This window comes from Mesoplodon mirus, assembly GCF_964341445.2.
Source record: "Mesoplodon mirus genome assembly, chromosome: 2".
In the NCBI taxonomy this organism is placed as follows: Eukaryota; Metazoa; Chordata; class Mammalia; order Artiodactyla; family Ziphiidae; genus Mesoplodon; species Mesoplodon mirus.
The window spans coordinates 170,990,960-171,016,734 of record NC_138977.1 but is presented as its reverse complement, the minus strand read 5'-3'; the positions used below and the strand labels follow the sequence as shown (position 1 = coordinate 171,016,734).

The 25,775-nt window shown below is 39.0% G+C and overlaps 1 protein-coding gene across 2 annotated transcripts in view; it reads right to left on the bottom strand.

Moving 5' to 3' along the window:
• Positions 1-18,973, bottom strand: part of SLIT2 (slit guidance ligand 2) — a 377,012-nt gene extending 358,039 nt beyond the window's left edge. For both annotated transcript variants that reach the window (XM_082611084.1, XM_082611085.1), the window contains exons 1-4: positions 17,876-18,973; positions 15,072-15,143; positions 13,840-13,911; positions 2,960-3,031 (exon numbers count right to left, since the gene is read on the bottom strand). In XM_082611084.1, coding sequence (XP_082467210.1) covers positions 2,960-3,031; positions 13,840-13,911; positions 15,072-15,143; positions 17,876-18,054 — 395 coding nt within the window. In that variant the 5' untranslated portion in view covers positions 18,055-18,973. The remainder of the gene's footprint in view (positions 1-2,959; positions 3,032-13,839; positions 13,912-15,071; positions 15,144-17,875) is intronic.
• Between the last annotated feature and the right edge of the window lie 6,802 nt (positions 18,974-25,775).

The window sequence follows — 25,775 nt, the reverse complement described above, 5'->3', positions numbered from 1 at the left end:
TCAGTGTATGAACTATATAGTAAAACAAGTAAACTTTTTCATTGATTATGTTTCAGGAAACAATAGTATTAAGTAAGGTTAAAAGATAAAATACGTTAGGAAAAGAACTAGAGGTACGAATTAGCATTATGCATCAATTTATAAAGAGAAAATAAATCTAAATTTGTTTCTTTCATGAATTCTAGATGTGTATGGTTCTACTGAGTTATACAGTAGGGCAACTGTAGATCATTTGATATGTAAATACAACTACCAGTGGACTTTTCCCTGTCACAACATATTGTCCTGTTGTTTGTCCAAAATTCTGTATCTTTTGTTTGGTCACTTATCCTTCTTGTGAAAAAAAAGTTCATTTTTAAATGAACATTTTAAAGGACATTTTTGTATGTAGATTTGTGCATATTTTTCCATCTGTCAGAACAGTTGTTTCTGGTTAGCTACTAGGCACCTGTATCATATGAAGAATACTTGAACTTGCATCCTTCCTCTTGGAAATTAAACTAGACAGGCAGTTAGCTTCACAAGCTTTTGTTCCTTTATTTATTAAATACTCTTAATGGTGGTTGTTTAATCAATCAGTGATCACCATCATAAAAAACTGGTTACATGTAGCTTATGACTTTCCTTTTAAGAGAAAGATCATTGCTAACAATCCACTAGGTCTAATTCAGGTGAGAGAACAGTGCCTCAACTCAAAAGAAGATTCCTTTTTCCTGAAGCAGAAAAAATTACACCTCTATGTTTCCATGTGTATCCAGTGTCTATGTCAGGTGTCAAGTCACAATCAGTACTGAACATTAAGCCATCAAGCTCTAACTTCAGGAAATCAAAGCCTTCAAGTCCCTTTTGCAACTAGTCCCACATCAGAAACAAAATTTTATCTTCCATTACTCCCTAGGGGAAATCCTTTGAGCGAAACAGGCACAATATGACTCTGAACACGTTTTCTACCTGCCTATCGCCCCACTTGTTAACATGCTTTTAATTAACTAGAAAATGTTGCCCTATAGTTTTATGGGTTCTGTTTCTTTAACTCATATACGGATTCCGAGTCATCTTCTTTCATACAGCAGCTTCATAAGGTTATAAAATCATAACAAAACATAAGGGAAAATCCCTTGGTCCATTATATGACATTGTCAAAGGGGGCAAAATATTAAACAGAATATAATTTGCTGATAAGTGATTCTGTACTAGATTATACCACCTGAATCCCTCTAAGAAAATTAATCCAAGTACTTCCAGACTAAAAATCAAACATTCTAGTTTCTCAGAGACAGTATTAAAGTTACTTCCTATATTTTCCTCTCTTCAGCTTAATAATTTTAATTCTAGCTATAACAGTCATTCCATTTAAATTATATTTTCACAGCTACATAGGAAACAGACAATTTTCTAGACAACGTGGATTGTTTTTATATGCACATTGTTAGCAAAGTAGGAATTTAATAGCACTCAATGTATACTAGCTTTGAAATCAATTCTTCAAAATTCCCTCAATCAAAAAAAAGTTAAAGCAGAAAGTAGAATCTATTAAAACCACCTCTGTAGCCCTTCTTGCAAACTAAGCACAAATAATTAAATACAAGTATCAATTTATATTCATACATATAATTTTCATAACAGCCTACATCTAGTTTCCTTGGTAAAAATAGTCCTTAGAGAATTCTTGTTAAAAAGGCGGTCTCAAGGTTTCTTTATTTGATTCTTTTAAATTTACTTAAATTGGGCCAATTAACCAGCAGGGAACACAACGCAGAGGAGAAATACTGCTAGGTGACTTTGGCTATCCTTAGAGGAACAGAATCAGGAAAGTCAGACTCGAGAGAGAAGACCTGGTATGTAGCTGGCCCCACCTTCGCCTGCTGGGAAAATTCTCTATATAGTCAGCTAAGGTGTCAGGAGGACCTAACACAGATCCTAACTGAGATACAATGTTGGGGGAGGGCTGTGGGAAGAGGGCCTTCCTACTTCTGGAATTCATAACAATATTGAACTAGTAGGCTACCACGAAGCTGTGGCTACAAAGTCAAGTTCAGAAAAAGCAATCTCTTCACTTACCCCACAAGCATGACCATGTGGGACTTTCCCCACCATCCAGGTGGGAGCCAGGCTGAGCAATTTATTCTACATATCCCAACGATTTTTCACAACATCCACAAACATCAATAGTCATTGTTATTTATTTTTCCAACACTTTGTAGCTTATCTCCCATCTGCACAAAATCATTCATATGGCTGAAAATCTAATTTTAAAAGCCTTCAAAAGTATATTTTCACTATGCACATTAGGTCAGTGAACAAGCATTCCAGAGAAGAAAAACCGATTCTGCCTAAAACTCACATTACGCTCCTTCCAAAGAAGTACTTCTGTTAACAGTCAATGACGTATTTGATATGAAACCCTTACAGTCGTTCATGTTGCACAGTTTGGAATTCTGGCTTTCAAAGGAACATTTAAGAGGAAGTTTACAGTCCTCTTTAAATACCTTATAATAATATTTCCAGACTAATAAACACTATGTGAATACAGAAACAATATCAAGAAAGCTGACATTATAAACCCCAACTTTACAAGAAAACACTGCCAACTTCCTCTGAAGAGGAAGTGCAGTGGCAATCTTTCCCTTCAGAACTTAAGTTTCCATAAAGAAGTTAGGTAAATCTCCCCATCAGGACCAAAAAAGAATAATACAATTACAATAACATATACACGAATCAGTAAATGCTAACCAAATAAAAGAACTGGAACCAATGGAAAACAAATCATAAATTTCCAAAAAAAAAAAAGAAAGAAAAAAAAGAGAGAGAAAAGAAAGAAAGGCAAACTTTTAATCCATTAATCTACGGGTGAATAGGTGAATAGATTCCAGGAAAGCACAAGGAAACAGATCCAAAATACATTTAATAAAACACGAGGCACTACCCAAAGCAACAATAACTATTTCTGTCTACTTACAGTCTGTATAGCTTCGAAGTCCCAAGAAACAGCAACTCAGGAAACAGCTGAAGGTGATTTCTGTTTAAACGCCTTTTGAGAAAAACAAAAACAAAGCGTATGTTACATAGAAAGTACCCAACAATGAGACTGTGATTGGGTAGTGTCATGCCTCATCCTGTATTTCAGGAAAGAATAAAACGACATTCAAGAGAATTCAAGCATTGAAAATCAGAAGTTGGTTACACCTTTTGTTACATGACTCTTTAAAGCAATTTTCCATTGTGCTTACTCAGATGATGATTACTGGGGCCTAAACTCTAAATTCACATCCCCTGCAACATCAGTCAACCAGCACAGATGCAATGAAACAGGATTTCTGGACTCAGACTCTGGTGTCTAGGTTAGGTAAGTTCAACATACAGCAGAAATACCATTTTAAATGGTGCCCTAAAATAATTCATACGCTATCCCAAATGACCTAAATTTTCAGCCAAGGTACTGAAGGGAGGTGGAAATTTCATTTTTTTTAGCTTTTCATTTAGTTTCAGAAAAATGTATAAGAAAGTGTCAGCATGGTTTCTACCTCTAGGCAAAATCACAAGAAAACCTCAATCCACAGTTCTTGACTCTTAACTGAATAAGGCTGAGTTATAACTAACAATGAGGGCAAAAATGTTTAAGTAATGTTTTCTTAATGTTTAACTGATATTGGGATGTTTTAAATATTTTAGAAAAGAATTTGATTGCAACTCTAACTCAATTTAAGCCCCGGTATTACATAACTAAGCTCTTTTGGACTATGCACACTAACTAAAGAGTGGCAAAATCTAGCCCTCGTGTACTCATATCCCAATCTCATTCATTTTAAGTGTACAATTTAACATTTCAGTAAAAATAAATATCTATCCTCTCTACATTTCCCAAATTTAAATAAAACGATGACAAGCTGATGTAAAATGCACACTTAAATGATTTATAAGCTGCTATAGCTCTAGAGGAGAGTAAGGACGTCCAGAAACTAACATCACACTGAAGAAACTTGAGGTGTTTCTTGTGGTAAAGATAAATGTTAAGGTGGCAGGAAAAGAGGGCATATCAATCTTGCCCTGTTTTAAATATGATGACATATTTAAACGGTCATCAGATGGGAGCAGAATTACAGGTATTTAGTCTCTAGAGGGCAGGAATAGCACTAGTAATTATAACTCAAGAAAGTAGATCATAAGGAAGACCTTTCTAAGTATAAAAGATATTAAGAAATGGGATGATCGGCTTTAGGAAGCTCTCAACTCCTTACTCCACATATATTCAAGCAGAGGCTATGCATTTTTTTCCCTGCAACAGATGTAATAAAAAGAAATTCTGCATTAAGTGAAAAGTTGGACAAGGTGAACTTCAGAACTTCTTCCAACTCTAAAATGCCATGAGGCAATGATAGCTATGCTTACCATCTTTTGCTACATAACTCATATTATTAAGTTGGTCATCTATAGAAATACTCTCAGCACTTAATAAAATGTATGCTCATAAAAATGTATGCTGAGACAATCAGAGGGAAAATAATAAAATCAGTAGTGAGAGGGTGGACTTACTTTTCACCTACACTAATTTTGATGAATAAAGCACTTAACAAGGTTAATGTAAAGTGAAACCAAAAGTTTTTATTTTTTTTTTCTTTGCCAGGCATGGTTCTGAGGAAAGAGTACTTCCAGAGGTTACTATTAAACATTTTCAATAAAATATAACTTAATGATGACCTTGTTCTATTGTGTCTGAAAAAATAGATTGCAAGTATTCACAACAGGGCTAATGAGAATTTGTCTAGGGAAGACTCCCCATTGTCCGAAGAGGCAATTGCAATTTTTGAAATGACAGAGATGTGCTTTCATAATCTGATCCAAACCACTGGACTAACAAACATCGTCCATGATTCTCCAGCCAAAACAAGCATGCTCCTTCAGGTCCCCAGCCCCTGCAGAGGCAACTCTTTGTACGGAGCTTTCCCTTTTCTCCAAATGGTCTTTTCTTAAATCCTCTGTGTAATTCCCCTGATTCTCCTAAAGTTGATTCCTCCCTTGCCTGTGTCTCCATATGCCCATAGTATTAGATAAATAAGAGTCCCTCACACTATATTATATTTATTCACATACTGGTCTGATTCCCACTACACTGTAAGCTCTTCAAGTGTAAAGGCCATATCTGTGTATTTCCTTCCTTCTTCCCGGGCACTTATTAGGTCCTTAGGAAAAACTGCTCTTTGCATTTTGATATAGTTCAGCAAAATCCTAGCATGTGCATTTTATGTTCAGGTAACTTTCTCCAGGCATGCTCCCTAAGGTACCCGCCTTAGGTTTTATGCCACCCTCCAGGTAACCTAAGACCTGCCACCAAACCTACTTTCATGTGCTCTCTACAGCAATTGCCTCCTTTCCCTTCCTTCAACCTACCCCAGCCATGCCATTCTCAACATCATCTAGAAATTGGAAGAAATTCAATATGGTGAAACAAATTCATATATACAGGTGACTGAGGGCTGCTACTAGATTTCTTGTTAATGGGTCTAGGTTGGTATCATTTCGGATATTGTAAGAAAGTAGATAATTCAGATACGGTGCAAGCAGTGTCTTTTCTCAATTTTTTTTCAAATTCTTAGTGGTTCTTAATTCATTCCCAAAGTAATAGCTAACATATATTAAGCTTACTAGGTGATAGCCGCTGTTCTGAGAAGTTTACATGAATTATCACATTCATTCTACCCCATTAGTAGGTGCTACTGTCACTGCTGTTTTGGATGAAGGCACACAGCTCATAGAAAGTAGAGCTAGAACCTGAATTCAGGTGGGCTGACTCCAGAACATACCCTCTGAATCACTCCTTTCAAAGAGACACAGTCTAAACATTCCTCAAAATAATTCAAAATAATGTAATCCTCAACTTTCCTTTTTACCAATCTTTTTTGGGGAAAATGTAGTTTTACATAGCCCACTTCCTAAATATCTATGAATGAATCACCTAAAAATAAAACACCAAGTTTAAAAAAAAAAAAGAAACTGGCTGTATAGGCAGTTCACTATTTTAATGATCTATTTAAAATACCTAAAGTTGAGAGCAAAACAAAAAGATGTATAAAATATTTTTCTCAGAATTCAAGTAATTTATCACTATTTCATGAAAATTATTATGAATGATCTTAATGTGTCTAAGCCTACCATGTGTATAGACACAGCAGTATACAAAAAAAGGCAGATAATAGGTGACATGGTAACATGCATAGAAAAATAGTATGATTCCACTTTTTTTCTTTAAAAGAGTATCAATACACTTTTGCTTTCTGTTCTATTTCCCCTTCCATTAGAACTAAGAATAAATGGAAATACAAACATTAAAATAAAAAGTGAAACTCTTCCAAAATATCCAATAAAGGAAAAAAAAAATTAAGCAGAATTTCTAATACAATGACCAGAAATTAAGTTTTTAAACTAAAGAGGAGTTTTTAAAATACAGAATTAAGTTAGACTATCAAGGTGCACAACAATTTATAAACACATCTCGAGAAAAAGTAACCTAGCTTCTTCTAATACCACAGAATACTTCTTAGTAGCTTGAAGATGAGCATGTCATAATAATAACTCTAATGTAAATGTGTTAAAGAAGTTAAAATCTGATAGTCCAAGAACAGATAAACAGCATGTAGTGAATTAAGGGCATCTCAGAAGAGGATTTATGGGAACCAACATGAATTTGCTGCATTAAGCATACCAGGTGGGCCAATTACCAATTGTTCCCAGCAAGGATACTCTATTGTGTCAAAGGACAGATAAGAGATTCAGTGATATTCAGCTCCTGTGTCATCACCAGCTAGATGGAATCTGCCCACAAGATCTCAGGAGACTGACTGAAAATTCGCTGGATAGAAATTCATGGTTTCAGAAAGGTGTGTAATGTGTGTCTCTGAGACACATTTTTTTAGGGTAAAGATAAGAAAGATCTCAGCAACTGTTTCCTCTGTGTTATGGGCTATTTTTTCAGTGTGGCCTTCAGTAGGGTGAATGATCTTTCTGGGTCACACTAAAGATCACTGGCCTCTGAAATGCAGGTTCTTAACAACCTCAACTTGAAGGGCAGCATAAGCATTACTGACAAGCACTGTTTCAAATTATTATCTGCCAGCTGCTCCTGTGACTTGTCCATTACTAGAGGTTGGAGGTCTCTTATTGTTTCAACTTTCACCTCAATTCAACTAACATTTTCAACGTTCACCCCAATCCAAAATTTAAAATGAAAACGATTTTACCAAAGCTAGTAAAAAATGCAAGTCTCAGATTTACCTGTCATTGTAAATGTAGGGTATTTACAATGCGCCTGATCTGTAACAAGTATTTGATAAATGCTGCCTTAAAAAGTCTATCTTTTACAATCTTCTATTTCTCAAACATAAATGCCTTCTTATCAGGTAAATTTCCATTTGCCTTTAATGCTAACATTTTTAAAGCAAAGATTTTTAACATTTAGCTAGTATTAGATAAAGTTTATATTTTCAGCAGTGATATCAGTATTTTCACCCTTTATATTCTGTGGTAGGGAAATAAAAACTTATTAATAAAAATGTTGCTTCCTATTCATTCCCCTTACTTCTTGATATTCTCTATACATTCAGAGATTTTGATAAATACTCTGAAAAAAATTTGGAGAAGGTTTTGTACTTTCTTCACATCTCATCTATTGATTATATGCTATAAGAAAATGAGAAGGAAAATGATAGTAAATATGGATATTTAAAAGTCAGATTTATTATAGACACATTTTATTAGCTCACTAAGATAAAATAATTCTGAAACTCAGCTTCTGAAAAACAGGAGAGGAGATGCTGAAATGTATAATAATAATAGTTCCTTACGTGCTAACTCTGTGTCAAGCATTTTGTGAAACTCTGTGCATTATCTTACTAAAATCGTGTACCAATACTATGAGATATGATCATTGTTTCTGTTTTAATGATGATAAACCTGCAGTTTTAAAAGATGAAGCAATTTGATCAAGATCTCACAGTGGAATTGAAACCAAGGGTTTTTTGATGCCACTCCTATCTAATGTTTTAAAAGCAGGTAGAAGAGTTTGTATCTGTTTAGAAAGCATAATCAACAGTACAACCAATGAGTGTCTGCCAATATTCATAGGACACCAGGCAATAGCATATAAAATTACAAGGTGCCTACACCGAGGGGAGTCTAGGTTATCTACACTGAGCGGGGCAGCAGCAGAGAGATGAAGCCCCACCTGCATCCAGGGCGGACAGACACTGCCAAGATGACAATCAAACAAATTTTTGTTAATGTTATCTTAAAGCAAGATTCCAATTGCATTAAAACCAAATCAGTGCTATCGTTACCAAACTTTCATTCTGAAAGTGTTTTCACCAATATTCCTCCCAGTCCAGCAGATATAAATTGCTTTGAAAACAGATAAGAGCAATATATACAAAGTCCATACAGAAAAGTCTCTCCTTCCATGTAAAGTGAAATTCAGTCTAGAAGGCATAATTCAGGCAGAAAGGTATCCAACAGGAATGAAAGACAGAGTTCAATGTAAAATATTTGACATTCGTCGCTTCCACAAATACATTGTAACAGTGCAAACTAAACTACTCATTTCAGGGGAGGTATAAAGGACACAGCATCCAGCAAACACTATCACAAAGGATGAGCCCAAAACAGATGTGGGAAAAATAAATAGCCTTGCTGTTTCAGAATTTATAAAACGGTCCACAAAGAGCAAACAGGCCTTCACCACCGTTCAACTTCAAGGCCCATAAAAAAAAAAAAAAAAAAAAAACGCTGCATGAGAAACCCTCTCAGACAGATTGAATGTTCTGCAAAACTTCTAATAGTGTACTGGCATTAAAGCCTTCTAAGACCATAGTCGGTAAATGTAATTTAAAACCGTTCAATATTGCTTACAAACAGGTGAAAATAATTTGATATTTGGCTATCACAGATAGTGATACACTCTTGAACATCTAGGTGCATGATTTATCTCATACAATGTACATACTTAGCCTCTTTGCTGAGTTTGAGATGTTCTTTAAAGAGCCTTTCCCAAGAAAATAACTGCCGTGATTTTAAACTTGGGTATAAAGGTGCCAGAGAACAATTCTTTTAAGATGAGTTTGCATTCTTTTCCAAGGAGATCAGCACTGTTAGTTTGCCCTTACTTCAAGAAAAAGGACGTTATGTGTTGCCTATAAACTTGTAGGATGTGTCAGAAGAGGGATTCTCCACCTTGATGAACAGGGGATAAGGGGAGCCTTCCTTCAGACCTGTTCCACAACATATTCTCTACCTGAACTCATGTATAGCGACTTACAACAAAAATTCTAGAGTGCCGTAGTTCCTCAGCCTCACATTGGCTGTCTCACGCCTATGCATAGTATGCACACCCAGGGAGAAATAACTCAGCATCACCTTCAAAAAATACATGTGCCTTTTAGATATCCTTTAAGGAGAGGATAGTGTTTAGTCAAATTTAGGCTCTATTGTAAAGACATTTCTAAATTAAAATGAGTATTTTCTTTGTATTTACTTGATAGAAACTTTAAAATAGCTAAGTGAACAGGCTTTGCATGGCTTCATTATAATAATATTTTCCGGACTCTTTTTTTTTTCAAGCAAAAATGAGTATCAAATGACAAAGTTAGTAGAAAAAAGGTAATCTCAAATCCAAAGATACCAAAACTTGGAATGTTTAAAGCAATATTGTCTTATAGGAACGCCTTTACAACTTATTGGTAGGAAAAAAAAGTGCAGTCCAAGCCTTTGCCTTTATCACTTCTGCAATTTCCTTATTGCAAGAGTATGACTGTGAAGTTAATGAAATATCTAATATCCAAGGTTTTCAATGGTATGCTATTGATTCTCATTAATGTAACCTAGGCGTATACACATTTATTTTGCATTGAGTGTTTCGTTGCATTTCGGACAAAATACCCTAATTTTTTTTGGACAACCTTTAAAAAATTTCAAAACCTTTCTCATACTCTTGCATTTGTATTATCCAGGAACTTACAAAAGCAGATGATTTGCAGTAGTGAAATACTGAAGTGGTCCTAAAATAGAACTTTAATGACTGCAGCATAATCCCATAAGACATAAGTGAACAACATAACTTTATACCAGCATAGAAAAGTCAGGGGTCCCAATGTGATTTTTTTAGCCTTCTAACACATTATACACTAACCAAGAACTACCTTGAATTAATAATTTTGCATGGAGACTTTATTGCAAGTATACAAAGGCATCTTCCGTGAAATATAAAGAAGTATAATTCTTAAATGTTTCTTTACTGTAGCTTATTTGTAGTTTGTTTTTCCTTAATCAATTTCCATTGACTGTCTAGTCACTTAACTATATTAGATTTCATTTGAACATTTGATTAAACAATATGAGACCTGTTAATACAATCTACATGAGGCACATTCTCAAGGCTTCATTCTCATCCCAGATAAGCAGGTACTACTGGTAACACAGAGCATCCACGGGAATCCACCAGTGCACATGTTAGGTCAGGGTGTAGAGTAGGAAACTGTCAAAACAGGAAGTATGTGTGCTCATACTGTGTAGGCGTGATTAAAACTTATTCCTTTTACAATGATTCATAACCACATTCTGATCATCATATCATCTGCTGTTGTTCTCTATACAATACAAAGAAGGAAGTGAGGGGAAAGGATGCAGTGAGACAGAAAAGGGAGGAAGGGAGGGAGGATTTCAATACCCATCTACTTCTTGACATTTTGACTGATAACCTTGTATTTCATCAAATTCTTTGAAGTGGAAAAAATGTGTTTCTTTTGTAGCTATAATGCTTTGATTTACCAACAATGATTTTCTCATCCTATACTAAAATTAAATCCAACCTAATCACATGACCCTGTTTCTTAGAGATTAAAAGTTGGATTTCTAAAAGGCACAGCTCATATCTTCTGTTCTCAGATGTCTTCTTTCTGATCAAGTTAAAACTCTATCAACATAGAATAAAAAGAAAAAAAACATAATTTTGAAATACAAAATATTTGGAATTGTTCTGATTTTATCATTTTAACATGAAAAAATAACTTAGAACCATAAATTGCATATGAATAAAGTTAATGTTTTTAAGAAACATTAACTTGCTATATTATATATATATACGGTATATATATAATATATAATATAGCAAGAAAATTAACTTGCTATATTATATATTATATATATATACAGTATAAATGGCGTTCACAAGATAAACCTGCATTTATACACCTTTACATAATTTGGAGTTTGAATTTAAAACTCACATTTAAGTTGCTAAAAAACATATAAACTCACACAAGATATAATTATTTAAAAGTTAATTCACAGATTACTTCCTGTTTATTACATTGTCTCTTGCAACTTTTTGGGGAAAAAAAGGCAATTTGTGTGATGTTAATGACATCACCTACTACAATAAGAATATATACCATAATATTATTATAAGGCCACAGTAATTTGGTTATAGAGCTCTCTGGGTAGCTTTTTTAATTTTTATTTTTTAATTAATATACTGAAAAAAATTTAAATAGTTTGTTCCACAAAAACCTGAATGCATTCTTTAGCAAAACTGCTTGCCATTTAATGTATTTAAAGAAATAAATATTTGAAAAGTGTATCCACAATGTTCCTAAGAAATGGTTTTGAATTCCAGAGTCCCAAGGAGATGAATTGGCTGTCAGATAACAATGTGCTTCCATCAGATGGACTTGGCAGTTGTAAACAAAAGGAATTTTCTCAGCTTTTCCTCACAAATATGAAATATTTGCTCTTGGCCAACAGCTGGGCTGATTTAAAGAAGTCCTGCATATATATTAGTTTTCATTCAAAATTACAAATCCTCCTCCCACTCTGAAACATCTGACTGCATCTCCGTAGAATAGAAAATTGTTCTGAGATGAAGTGACATTCCCGGGGAAGTAAAAGTCAAAAAATAGTACCTACTTACAACTTTAATCGAATTTCAGGTCATAAGGTATCTGGTTAATAATTTTTAGGAAAAGTTAATTTATTCAAGAAGAAAGTTCAAATGATACTCCAAAGTGGCTTGAAAAATAATGAGAAAGTTTGTTTTGTTCCAGTGTTTCTGAAAATATTTAAAACTACAATATAAACAAAATACAGACTTCATGAAAGCCACTGAGAATCCTTCAATGATATCAAAGTTGTTTAAGAAAAAATATACATATACATACATATATATATCTCTCTCTCTCACATGGAAAAATGTATATATGTGACTACTAAACACATATATATGAATAAATAAAAGTTATTCATGAAAAAACTGTTAATGTTTAAATGATAATTTTAAATTATCTATTCATCTTACTAAACATTTAAATTATACTAATGCTTAGTTTTTAATGGATGAATTAAAAATACTTTTGCCAAGTTCTCACTAGAAATTAGCTATTCATAAAAGAGATCAAAGAATAAATACTTTCAGAGTATTTTTATATATTAAGAAACAGCTTATGAACTTATAAACTTTGTTATAAACTTAACCAAATATTTAACTTATTTTTATTTCCTCCCCAAAACTAGCTCTAAGTAGTGGTTTTAAATTTATTTTGAATTCCACAATTATATCCCTATATTGTAATATTATTCATGAACAAAATTTTATAGCAAAATAAATTAGATATCTCTGTTTAATTTTACTTTAGGTTATAAAAATGTAGCCTATATTTACAAATACCTTAGAAATCGACAAGCCACTTTTATATTTACAGTTACACAGAATTAACTTTTGCCCTTGGGCCCAGTGAATCTGAGTACGTTCTATGCCCTAAACGAACTTCATATTTCACTATTTTAAATAAATAAATTTATTTAAATAAATAAATTTTATTTTAAATAAAATCTTTATTTTTACCTAAAGTGCCTCTTAAAGCAGGCATGGAAACATTAAAATAATTGTTACTACTTTTAAGAGAGCTGATATTTGCCCTAGGAAATGCAAAGCTACTAAACTTGAATTATCAAGACATATGCAGATATGTAATTCATATTTCAAATGACAAACTGTATTTTATCTAATTATTTCAGCAGAGGTTTTTGTCTTTTGTATATATACACTATAGGCATAAAATAATAATGGTCCTCCAGTAATATATAACAATCCATAAAATTTTGTGTCTGAAAAAATAAAAATGTATTTTAAATCCTGAAGTCCACATTTGATCCTCTTGGAAAAAACAATCAATGTTAAATGATGTGCTTTGATAACATAACTCTTACTTCCATTTCTACTAAATTCTTTTTCCAGCAAAAAAAAAATATTTAGAAAGCTACTATAAAATAATGAAATAAAACTGTGAATAGCAGTTATTAACAATATTCACCACAAGTGTTAAATATCAGAAAGCAAATCTTTATCACTAAGAACTTTAAATATTTCCTAAAATGTCACTAATGACACACATAGCAATAGCATGGGAACTAAAATAACTATCAACAAAACTCTTCTTTTCCATAATGCACCATAAATGCAAATAAAATTACCACCTTCCTTCCTACATAAACAAATAAAACAAACTAGATGAAAAGTAAGAAAAACTGTACATCTCTAAGTATCAAAGCAATGGTTACCAAGGAAGTAAATGTCTCAGGAAAGTAAGTCTGTATTTTTGAACTTGTACAAGTTAGTACTATTTATGCAAAAATTCCATTATTTCTTATTGTAAATTAGTTTGAAAATCACTTTATCAACTTCTTGTTTCTGTAAACTTACAAAGACTAAGACATGAAATTGAAGACATGATCCTTGAAATGCAAGTATTTTTAAAAATATTGTTATGTCGTCATAAGTTTGGAACTGAAAATACTTACAGTCTCTCCAGTTCTTTAAGATCCTGGAATGCTCCTCTTTCAATGGTGCTAATCTTATTCTCCATAAGCTGACTGAAATGCAAAGTATAACAGAAGTCTTAATGTTACCACTCACCACCTGAAAAAGTGTCAATTCAGCAACTGAAAACTTGTCCCTTTATGAAGTTAAATACTGCTCTGGTTTGAGATTCTATATCAAATCTAACAATGTTATATCTGAGAAAAATCAGGAAAGGAAAATAGCATCCTCATCACGAAACTTTCATAAAAAATACTAATTCAGTTTCTCACAAAATTTCGTCAGAATCCTGAACCTTAAACTATAGTATATCCCGAAAAGTAAACCATGACACTACAACTTTGATGGCTGTTTTTCAAGTGAGTTCTTAACTGTCAAACAACATACAATAATTCATCATACACATTCTTCAATACACTGATGGATATATGTCAGAAATTGGAAGAATTCATAAAGGCCAAAAATGTGTTTTTCAAAAATGAACTATGAACACGCAATGATCAAAAGCATATGTGCACTGCAATGTAAAGATTTATAAATCTATAGGTAGAAACAATTTTACACTACACTGAATCTCAAATGATTGTTTATTCACAACTAACTTAACACACTAATTAAAAAAGTAATCATACTGCAACAATTTTATAAGAGCTGCAAAGATATAAACTACAAGAAACGATTCAAAATATGACCAACATATTTTTATAGGGAAACATTTCCCACTAAAAACTCTGTGAAAACCTGGATTGTTTGATTTTAATGTTACAAAATATAGGTACATGTTGCTTGCTAGAAAAGTCTGAACATTTCTATATTAGCAATAATAAAATGCAGGCCCACCTAAAGTCTTTACAGTTAATCTCAAATCCTAAAAGTATATCAAATGTCTCACATTACTCATTCATATTGTAAAAGCAACTATTCTACATTTTTATATGCATAAGGCACTTACGGTATGGTATAGCAAACATCTGAAGTCATTTCTATTATACTGTTTCTATGGCTTGCATCCAGCCTTAAAATAAAGGCCTACATTTTTATTAAAATTTGAAGTACACTGATAAACAAAAAAAAAGAAACAAAACCAAGGCCTTTTAAAATTTTATGTTTCTGTCATTGAGACAGTTATTAAAACTGAGATCAGTAACAATTCAAAACACACAACCTTAAAAAACAAAAGAGAATTCTCCAAAACACAGAAGAACATACTTACAGAACTCTTAGGTGTCGAAGACCAGCAAAATCTGTCTTAGTAATCCGTGTGATGTTATTTCCATTCAAATCCCTAAGAGAAAACAAGTAAGAAAATGAAAGTTCTGTTTAATTTCTACCACTATCTAGTTAAACAAAGACAAATATAAACTAAATAAGAGCTTTGAGATAAAAGATCAGTTCCAATTACTAAAGTAGTTTGCAAAGTAAAAGAGAAAGAAATGGAAGTCATCTTTGAAAGAAAATTTTTAAAATGATTAAGTTTACAGAGTCCATGCTTGCTGTCATATGACAAGAAAATGAAGTGGTTCTGTTATCAAGAGACATTCTCTTTTGTGTGTATATGGGATGCTTTCAATTTTTGCTTTTACAAGGAGGTGTATATTAATTTCACAGGTATTCTGCTATTTACTATTATTGTTAGTAACATTCCCAAAAAGTTACCTTCAGGAAGTTAAAGGAACACTTTTCCAATACTATTCAGGAAGAAATTTTAAAAATTCAGAACCCTATCCTTAGGTGGCACCATGGCTAAACTTCCTAAGGCAAAGAGTAAAGTTAGAGTGCCATCAAAAGAACTGCACTTCAAAGACTCGCATTTATAAGCATTTACCTTCCAACAATTCTATGTTTGTATGAAAACGAAACTCTTCATTTGCAGCTCAGGGACACCCGCTGTGACTGTAAAGTGAAAACTACTAGCAAGGGCAATAGTGGAAATAGTATTCAGGCCCTGACATTTTTGTTCAGATTTCAGCACCACGTTTCCCTCAAGAGTCACAAACCCCTTTTCTGGCATCTTAGGTCAAGATCTAAACTTGCCCTGGTTCCAATCATTTCAAATAAAACCAGGCTTTGCTGCGGTTTGAATGTTCTTCACGGAAGTAAACCTTACCTTGACTTTAAAACACCATGTGTATTTAATGTGTTTATGTTGTCAATGACATAATTTTATAAGCCAGCACTGAGTAAACTATTTTCTGAAACTTCTTTATAGATCCCTCATAGGGATACATTTTTTTCAAGGACCTTAAAACTCAATTGCTATTTTTTCCCCGAACCATTCCCTTTCTGTTGAATAAGACATGTTAGTGCTTAAACTTTAAACTGTTCTAAATAGCATGAAATGACGAGGACTAAAACGGAGTTCTGCACTGCTTTCTCCCCAACCCATTTTCCTTGCTGAGCAAAGTACCATCGAATTGTTCCTACAGTGGTTGGGGTCTTTCTTTATCCGGGCTACTTGCCATAAGCTGAGTCCCAACCGCCACCGCCAGCCCCCCAATCCCAGACAAACTTGGGAGATCACATTCTGACAAGATACCCTGGGTAGGGACTCAACCTGCCCAGCGCTGCGGGCCAGGGAAGGAGGGCAGAGATGGAGTAGCGGGCGGCCCAGTGGGGCTCGGGATGGGGCAGCCACTGGCAAGGGAAGGAATGGCTCAACTCTGGCCTTTAAACTGAGGGCGAGAAAAATGGGTTGGATAAGAAGATCGACTCGACGCGCTGCGGGCCGCGCTGGTGGAAACCTGCGAGTCCAAGGGGTCCCTTCCGCCGTCCGCCCCCCTCAATCACAGCCTGGGGGCGCAGGGGCCCGGGGAGCGCAGCCTGAGAGCGCTGCCCCGGCCGCCCTCGCCCCGCCGGGCCCAAGCTCAGTGGCGAGGGGAGCGCGCCCCGTGCGCCCGGGAAGCGCGGGGCGGCGGCCTCTGCGTTCACAAAGAGAACGGCCTCCACGCTCCACTTCCCTGAACTCGGAAAGCGCCCCACAAGCGGCGCGTGGGCCGTCAACACCCGCGTTGAGATTACTTCTTCATTAGAGGCTCACAGAGACAGGAAGGCGGGGATGTCTGCGGGCAGCAGACCGCGAAGAGAGGAAGGAAGGGGAGATGCCGCCACGAGCAGGGACGCAGAAACTGCCAGAAAGGTGGAAAGGGGGCACTAGGGCTCAGCAGGAAGGGCCGAAGGGGGCAGCCGAGGGCCGCGGGGTCACCAAATTGGTCAGACCCGACTTGGCCGGCTCCGCTTGGAGAACCAGCCCTAACTTCGCCTAGCCGACGGGACGTGGTCCGCCTCCGGAGCCTCCCCCCCCCGGACAGGTCCTTGGGGCTCGCCGCCGCCGCCGCCTCCTTCCAGGGGAAATGAAAGGCGGGGGAAGAGTCGCGGGGGGATGCGCGCGGCCACCGCGAAAGCTGCTGCCGTCCTGGGGCATCCTTCCTTCCGCGGCCTGTAGAAGCGCCCCTGGGCGGGCTCAGCCGCCCCACAACCCCGTCTCCTCTGCCTCAGTCCCCAGGAGGGCGACACAAAGCCGGGGAGCGGAGGTTTCTCTCTTTTGAGTACCCCCCCTCCCGCGTCAAACCCCCTTCTTCGCGCCACCCCGCGGTAACAAGAGCCGGGACTCGGCCCTGAACCGACCCGCGACAGTTCCCAATCGCAAGGTGACTCCGTTTGCAGAGTCCGAGGAACAAAGTCGCGTCTCCCTTGCCCCGGGCATCCGCAACTATTCGTCCCCCATCTCCCCGTCTCCCCAGCCTCACAGAACTCGCCCGCAAAGGGCTGCGAGTGGCGGGACTCGAGCGGTAGGAAGGGACCAAGCGCAGCAGCCAGCGGGCCCGCCCCTCCTTGGGCAGTGGCCCCTCCCCGGGCAGCGCCCTCCCAGAGAGTTCAAGACCAGGATGCGCCTTCGGGAAAGCTAGTGAGGACTGCCCCAGGCACAGTTCTCTGTGCCGCTCAGTCCCTCCAGTCTCGACGCAGGGGCTGCGCGACCCCGATAGTGGGGAGGAAGGGGGAGGAAGAGCCCATACTCACAGTCTCTCAGTGCTGCGGGGGATGTTCCTGGGCACACTGCGCAGCGCCAGCCCGTGACAGTCCACTGTGCTCCCGGAGCAGGAGCACTGCGCCGGACACGCTTGCGGCGCCACCTTGTTCAGGATCGCCAGCACTAACCCCAGCGACAGGGACAGCGTCTGCCAGCCCACGCCGCGCATCTTCCCCCGCCGCCTCCTAGCTCGCCGGCGCCAGGGGTTTTCTCTTTAGCTTGCTGCTCTGCTGGAACTGCGCTGTGCCTGAGGCCCAGTGCCTGGCGCGAGTCTAGCAACCCAGAGTGTCCGGATAACGTGCACAAGATAATATAGAAGTAACAGTAATATTCAAGGCAGTAAAGCTAACACAGATACACGCCTCTCAGCTCCCCTCACCCTCCTCCTGCAAGGCAGGCGCTCCTTGGGCAACTTTAGGTCCCGAAGATCAGTTGGCCCGGCCAAGGCTACAGGGAGACCCCAAAGCAGCGGGGAGGAGATCACGCGTCGTCTGCCTCACAAATATCAACTTGGAGGTAAAAGACCTGGAGCTCCCAACCGCGGTGAAGATCGTGAAGATGCAGGGGCCAGTTGCGCGTGGAACAGGGGTGATCCGGTTCCACCGACCCCCTCTGCAAATCCAATTCCAGTGGGGACGGTAGGAGACAGAAGAAGGAGGCTCAGTAGGAATGGTGGCCTCGGTCAAAGTGGGCTCTCCGAAACTAGAAGGCGCAGGAGCCCCGCGGGCCGGGAGCGGAGCGCGCTGGACGACCGGACATGGCGCGCGGGGGCGCACCGGGCTGACGCGCAGCCTAGGGGGCGCGGGACCGCGCTGCGGGGCTCCTGGCGAGGCTCACTCACGCGGCCTGCCCCACCGGCCTGCTGCTCCTCCGCAGCCCGGGCCGGTCTTCGTCGTCTGCCGACAGCGGAGGACGATTTGCAAACACACATGCACTTCGCTGAAGGATGTCTGGGCAATTCCGCCTCCCGCCCCGGCGTCCTTGGAGACGCTCCGCACGAGGGCCTTCCCCGGGGTCACGCAGAAAAGACAAAAGGGCAATCGAGCCGCCCAGCAGGCAGGAATATCCACTAGTCACGACCCCGGGAGAGGAAATCCAAGAGGCCAAGTTGAGGATGAGAGATCCTGCTAAGGCTGAGTAGGGAATGGCTGGCCGGCCGGCCAGAAAGAGTGGAAAGGCCAAGCTGGAGGTGTCCGCTTCCCGGGTCCTCCCGGAGCGTTCCGGACGTTGGAGAGATGGCAGCTGGGTCTGTGGTATCTGCTAATCCGAGGAGACCCCAGGAGGCAGCTGAACGGCAGTCCTGTGTGCGTGCGTGTGTCAGCCCCTCTCGTCTCCCGGATACGCCGCAGCTCCGCAGCAGACACCTGATGGCAAAGGTGGAAGAAATAAGAGCAGGCTCCTGGGCCGGGGCAGCCCCTCGGTCTCCCCCCGACAGCCCACAAGTGGGTCCTCCTTCTCAAAGTGCAGGAACTTTTCCCAGGGTTTGAATCCAGTCTCCACAGCCACGGTGGGAGTCGTACCGCCGACGTCGCGACGCCGCCCGACTCTGGGCGCTGCACCTGACTCGGCGGCCGCAGTCCGGAGCAGCCTGTCTCCTTCCAGCCCCTTCCCCCTCTCCAGGTGGCTTTCTGCGTCCCTTTCTTGGGGGAGGGAAGTGGGGAAGAGAGAAAGCGGCGACAGGGAGCGGGGACTCGGTGGCTCTGCTGACTCCCGAGCTCCTGGCAAGTGTCTAAACAATAGGACGGACGCAGCAGCCCTAGTCTCGCTCGGCTGCGGGAAGGTGGGTTGTTGTTGTAACTGGAGTTGTTGGCTCGGGCTGCCTGGCGCTCAGCGCAGCCGAACAAAAACCCAGCCCGCGCCTCTGGAGCCGGGCGCGAGACCCCGGACGCTCCCCTTTCTCTTCAGCGCTCCCGCCTTGCCCGGAAAGCTCGGTAGCTCCTGCCTGCGCCCGGGAGCCACGGCGCTCCCATCACTCGCCGCCGCCGCCTTTTTTTAACCACCGTCTGCGGCAGCCACCACCGCCGCCGCCGCCAGCCGCCGCCAGCCTCCGCCGTCCGCGCACTCCCCAAATAAATAACCCCAAGTCAGAAGTTAAGCCAGCGCCGGCTTTATATACCCGCCGGAGCTCCCACCCCCTCGGCTCCGCCCCGCGCGGCCCGGCACCGCCCACTGGCTGAGCGTTGGAAGCCCGCACCTCGCAGCAGAGAGGTGAGGCCCCCGGCTGCCAGCGCCGGGCGGAGGCGGCGGCCGGCGGCGCGTTCCCGCGCACCGCGGCTCGCGCCCTCGCTCCCACGCCCGGGCAAAGTTTGGCGGAGGAAGGAGGTTCCCGGGCCCCAGCCCCCAACTCCAGGGCCCCAGAGGTGACCCAGACGCGAAGACGGTAGTTCGCAGCGGGGGAAGGACGAGAGGGTGGCTTTGAGCACGGCTCGTAAATAGCGCTGCCGGTGCCTCTGCTGCAGCTTTTGCCAAGCGATCCTAAGGGGGCTGCTCGGTGTTTGAAGCACAGAGAGAGACAGAGAGATTACGATTTTAATTTTTTTTTAATTCTACCGAAATAGATCTGCCTGAGCTCACAGACACACACATGTGTATTTTTGGGTGCTTAAAAGTTCAGAGTTTTTGCAAGTTGGAAAATGGTGTTTTTGAACCTTCTCGCCAGCCTTCCCATCTCCGACCCACCCCTTTCTGTTTAACCCTTTCTTTATAGTCATGCACTTAACACCATGCTCAGTTGACGTCCTGAATACACAATATGCTCACAAAACTCTAAGGGCTTGAATGTGTCTGCGTGATTTTACTCTCTTAGGAAAGGAGGAAAAAAATAAATCCCTAGCAACGCACGTTGTAGCCAGAAGGCTTCCTTTATTTCAGGGAAGTTCTGGATATTTTTTCCTCACTGTTTTGGAAGAGAATTTCCTTGTTTCTTCTTGTCTTTTTAGTGTGATGTGTGTCTGACAACTGCTACCACTCTCCTGCCTCCCACCCCACGCCCCGCCGCCCCCAGCAAAAACCAAAGTCACTATTGTTTGAAATGGCATCTAGATGAGTCAACAATTTCGCTTGAATTTAAAACGCTTCACCTCATTCTTCCTGCTTCCATTCCACCTTTCACCGCTTTCACAGGAATTTGTGCAAGTCCCCAGCCTAATACCAGTCTCACAGTGTGATAATTATTTGTGTAATTATCTGTCACCCCCTTGAAGGCAAGAGGACCCATCCAATTCATTTTTCTATTCCCAGCATCTAACAATATGCCCAACACACAGGAGGTGCTCTGAAAATTGACCGATTTCTTTACAACAAGAATATCCTCAATCTGAAATTTCTCCCATATCCCCAGTAAATTTTTTCCTACTTACATTTTCCGAAATATCTTTGCAAAATGGCTACCTCTACCTACGTCATTTTGCCTGCCCTGGAAAACTTAAAGCCATTGTGAGGGCATCTCCAAAGACGGGGTACCCATTAGATAACTGAATTGGAACTCTGAGGAGTACTCATTTTAATGCCCTAGATTTAATAGTCCTCTGTTCTTTTAAATACTTCAAAAGCATTTAACATTCATTAACTCATTTGTCCTTCTAGATTTTAGCTTAAAGGTCTGTTATGTAACTTCCTTAAGAAAGAAAAAGTGGAAGACAGAGTCACATTTTTCCTGTAAGGAAAATGAGACGAAGAACAAGTACCTATCACTGATGAAAGATTCTCCCATCGCTCCCACCGCACACACCCCTAGGGAATTTTCTTTAGTCTGTACTAGTGAATTATGTGGTTGAAATATGTTTACCCCTACACTAATTAACCTAATTCCACAACTTTGATACCCTGTCAGCAACAAGATATGAGTATTTATGTTCAACTTCATCCACCACATAGAATCATGGTTCTGTATTTTACTTGCAAAAACATATCTTGCATTCCGAATATTCACAAGTCATGCTATTTATAGCATTGCACAATGCAAGTCATAGACATGAGTTCAAGTTTGATTCCTTCTCTGGCTCCCTTTCCGTTCTGTATAAAACCAAGAAAAGAGCCAAAAATAACATTCACAGCCTACAGAAACATTTTTTAATTTGATACAAATTTGAATGAGAAGATATGTCCGGTGGATTTCATTAAGAAAAAAAGGAAGACTACAACTAATTCCTGAGAGACATGGCGTATTAATTTCTTTGTGTCATCAACTTTTCAGTTAATAAAGGGAAATTTATATATGAGTAATGAGATTTCTCATTCAAAAAATATATTATTCCCTCAGTATTATTTCAGGATGTTTTTGGAGGCTTCACATGCTTCAGGACCATTAACTTCTAGGTCTTAGTTCTTTCTAGATTATGTTGTTCCCAAATGAGTTCTGAATTTCTCTTTGACTCTGTTACACCCATCCTGAAGAAAGTCTGTGGTCCCTTTTGTCACCACATGAGCTCTCCATAAATCCCAACCTGGATTAAACAGAAGTAGAATCCACTAGAGTCAACATTCAAGTCCCCTATTACCTTGAGAAAAAAATCCAGTTGCTAGAATGATTGAGAAAACAATTTAGACATTTAAACACTCATACAGTAAAAAACCAAAGTGAAACAAAAATGAGAAGGCATTCTCTCAATTTGCATTTTCTGTGGAGGAAAATTTGGTGAAATTGGGATATATGGGGAAAAGGAATAAGAAAGGAGAATTGATGAAATATAGGTAAATATGACTAAAAACAGAGTTAGATAACAGTAATAGCATTGATTGAATTCATGAAACTTACAGAATAATTCTGTGGATTTTACTTTCATGTTACTATTTTCCATTGTTGCAAAATGTGTTCATGTTAATTACATAATTTTTCTTATAATATTTTTATATTGGAAATGTAAATATGGAACCATAACATCATGGAGATGAAGATTTAATGAAAATTTGTTTCATGCCTCCTAGGTTCCAAGCTATTTGATAGAGTTAAAACCACAGTGTAATTCTAGACGGTTGCTATTTTATTTGTGTTCAGGTGAGGACGTTGGTCTTCAGCCAGGTCTGAGTACATGACACAATTGAAACCAGAACCTGAATTCTCTGACCTCATACATCAACTGGTTCTCCTACACCCACCCTGTAGGGTCTCTGGAATTCCCAGAGATCAAGGAATCTATAGTTCATCAGGAACCGTCACCCTCATACAGATGTCCACATCTCTCTGCACACACTGTTTACATCATCTAAAGGGAGCAGGGGAGAACTAGGATTGACAGTAGCTGTGCCCGATTACTGAAACCGGACGAGCTTCTGGAGCTAGCTTAAACTTTGAGATGATTCTCTAGGGCAGTGGTTTTCAGAGTGTGGTCCCTGGACCAGCAGCATCAGAAACACCAGGGATTATAGTTAGAAATGCACATTTTCAGGCCCCACCTCAGCACACAGTCAGAAACTCTGGGGCTGGAGTCCATAAACCTGAGTTCTAATAAGCTGCCAAGTGGTTTAGATACTCACTGAAGCTGGAGAATCACAGCTCTCTAGAGTTCCTCTGTGGTTGTATCTAAGACTCAGGCAGCAATGAATGATAGGTGGCACCTGCTGAATTGACTTCAGCTTCCCACTTCCTGGCATTTGACAAGCGTACATTCCTGATAACCTCTAGGGGGCACCAAAATGTTTTCATGGGCAGCCCCACAGAGATAACAAGAATTTAGGCTCATTTTCCAAAGAAATGGCTTTGAGAAATGGAAGGAGCTTCCACCTCAGCAAGCTGTTCTAATTGTTATGTCTCAGCCAGGTACCAAATTCATTACACAAGTTTTTTCCAGTTTAATAGTTCATATGTATGGGAATAAAAATGCCTACTTTTCATGATTATCAGGAAGATTAAGATCATATCTGTCAAACTAACAGCACAATACCTCTATGCTAGTATAGAGGTATTGTGCTGTTAGGTATTTATTTATTAAATAAAGGGCAGTATAATTATTTTCATCATTACTACTACTACTCAGAGGTGAACATTTCTAAAATATTTTATTTGTATTGTGAGAATAGATTAGATATTTCAATTAACTATTACAATGATCAAGTAGCTCCTGTGCTGAGCCCTGGGAAACCCTGGGAAAGGTATTTTAATAGTAGAGGAAAGATCAAGAACAAAAGAGGGAAGATGGATACAATTAGTTTCATGATAATTATGTCCCATAATACTCTTTTGAAGAGGTGGAGTTGGTTTTCCAGTGACATAATAAAATATCCTGTTGATGGTTTAGTGAAATGAAAATTAAAATCTGAAATTTGGATATGCTGCTAAGTGGAAATGCTTGGGAAGCTTTGGATATATCACTTAGATTTTCTGGACTTAATTTTTTCTCAATTATATAATGTTGGGATTAGACCAGTTGAACTATAGATCCTTCCCAGTTCTCAATAATAATGTAACTATATTTATTAAGTAATATCTGGTTCCAGACCCTGAGCTCCTCACCATGTATGTCTCAGCTCCTTTAATTCTGAGACATTAAAGATGTCTCAGTGATGTAGGTTAAAAAACACATTAACATTTAAAAGCCCAAGGGAAAATAAACAGCAAAAATGTTAATAGTTTTATGAGGTTAAAATAAATTTACAAGAAATTAACCTTTGAGGAAAAGGAAATTCAATTGTAAAAATAGTTTTAAATTGCCTAATCTTTTGACTTACTAAATTTAAAAATGCCTCCTGGATTTTCATAGAAGAAAAAAATCTTTCCGTGTTATTTAGGAAAGAGAGGGCAGGAACCCCTCACAACATCTGCAGGCTCCTTCTGCTAATTTCAAAATGGTTGACTATTCTCATACAGGGTCACAATATCACGCTAAAATTACAAAGAAATTTGCTGTCATCTAACATAAACTCAAAATAAATATTTTTAAATCCCCAGGCTAAATATTATATATTTTAGATAAAAATCAAATCTGATTAACAGAGGCAATTTATAACCACTATTGGAAAAATAGAGTTCAAAGTGTATACCTGCCTGATGGTCAAAAAGCCATTTACTCATGCAAAATAGTCACATTAATGTCTTAGATCAAGAGTTAGCAAACTTTTTCTGTTAAGAACCAGAGAGTGCTTTAGGTTTTGAAGGCCAATAGGCAAAATCAGGGATATTATGAAGACACTTAACATAATAAAGAAAGAAAACAAATTTCCACAACTGTTTTGCTGATGTAATTAAAAATGTAACTATTGATTACAAATTTTTGTAATACAGATCTACTAATGAGAATTATGGAATTCTTTTGGGGGGATAACATTCATTTAATTGGGGTCCAAAATAAGTTTTCTATCATCAGGTCACTTGCTAAGTTTAATATATAAAAATCGGTTTTAGCTCACTGGTGGTATAAAAAAGTGTGGCAGGTCCAGTTTGGCCTTAGTCCAAAGAGGTGGTTGTTCAATGGAGGAGGTCATAGTTTCCTCAAGGGTTATGTTAGAATTCAGAGGGAAGTTGTAAAGATAAGAGCTCTGAGCTCCAAAGTGACTGCTCTGTGACAAGCAATAAATGTCTTTCTCTGTAATATCTATGCTCTACTTCTTGAGCTCTGAAATGCAACTCTGCAAAAGCATTTAAAGAAAATTTAAATTCATTTCATTTTAATGTAAAATCAATTAGTATAAGATAGGCTGCATATCCATTTCTTGCAGGTGCTTATCTGTTGAACCAAATGGTCCTCATGTATAAAATGGAGATAACAATAAGTAACATTTATTAAGTATTTACTATGTGCATGCATTATTCCAAGTGTTTTATTTCATTTCCTCATTTAATCCTCCTGGAAAACTGTATCATCTTAGAGATGAGGAAGTTAAGGGACAAAATGGTTGAGTAACTTGCTCATGTTACCTTAGGGATGAGGAAAATGAAGTCAAGAAAGGTTAAGT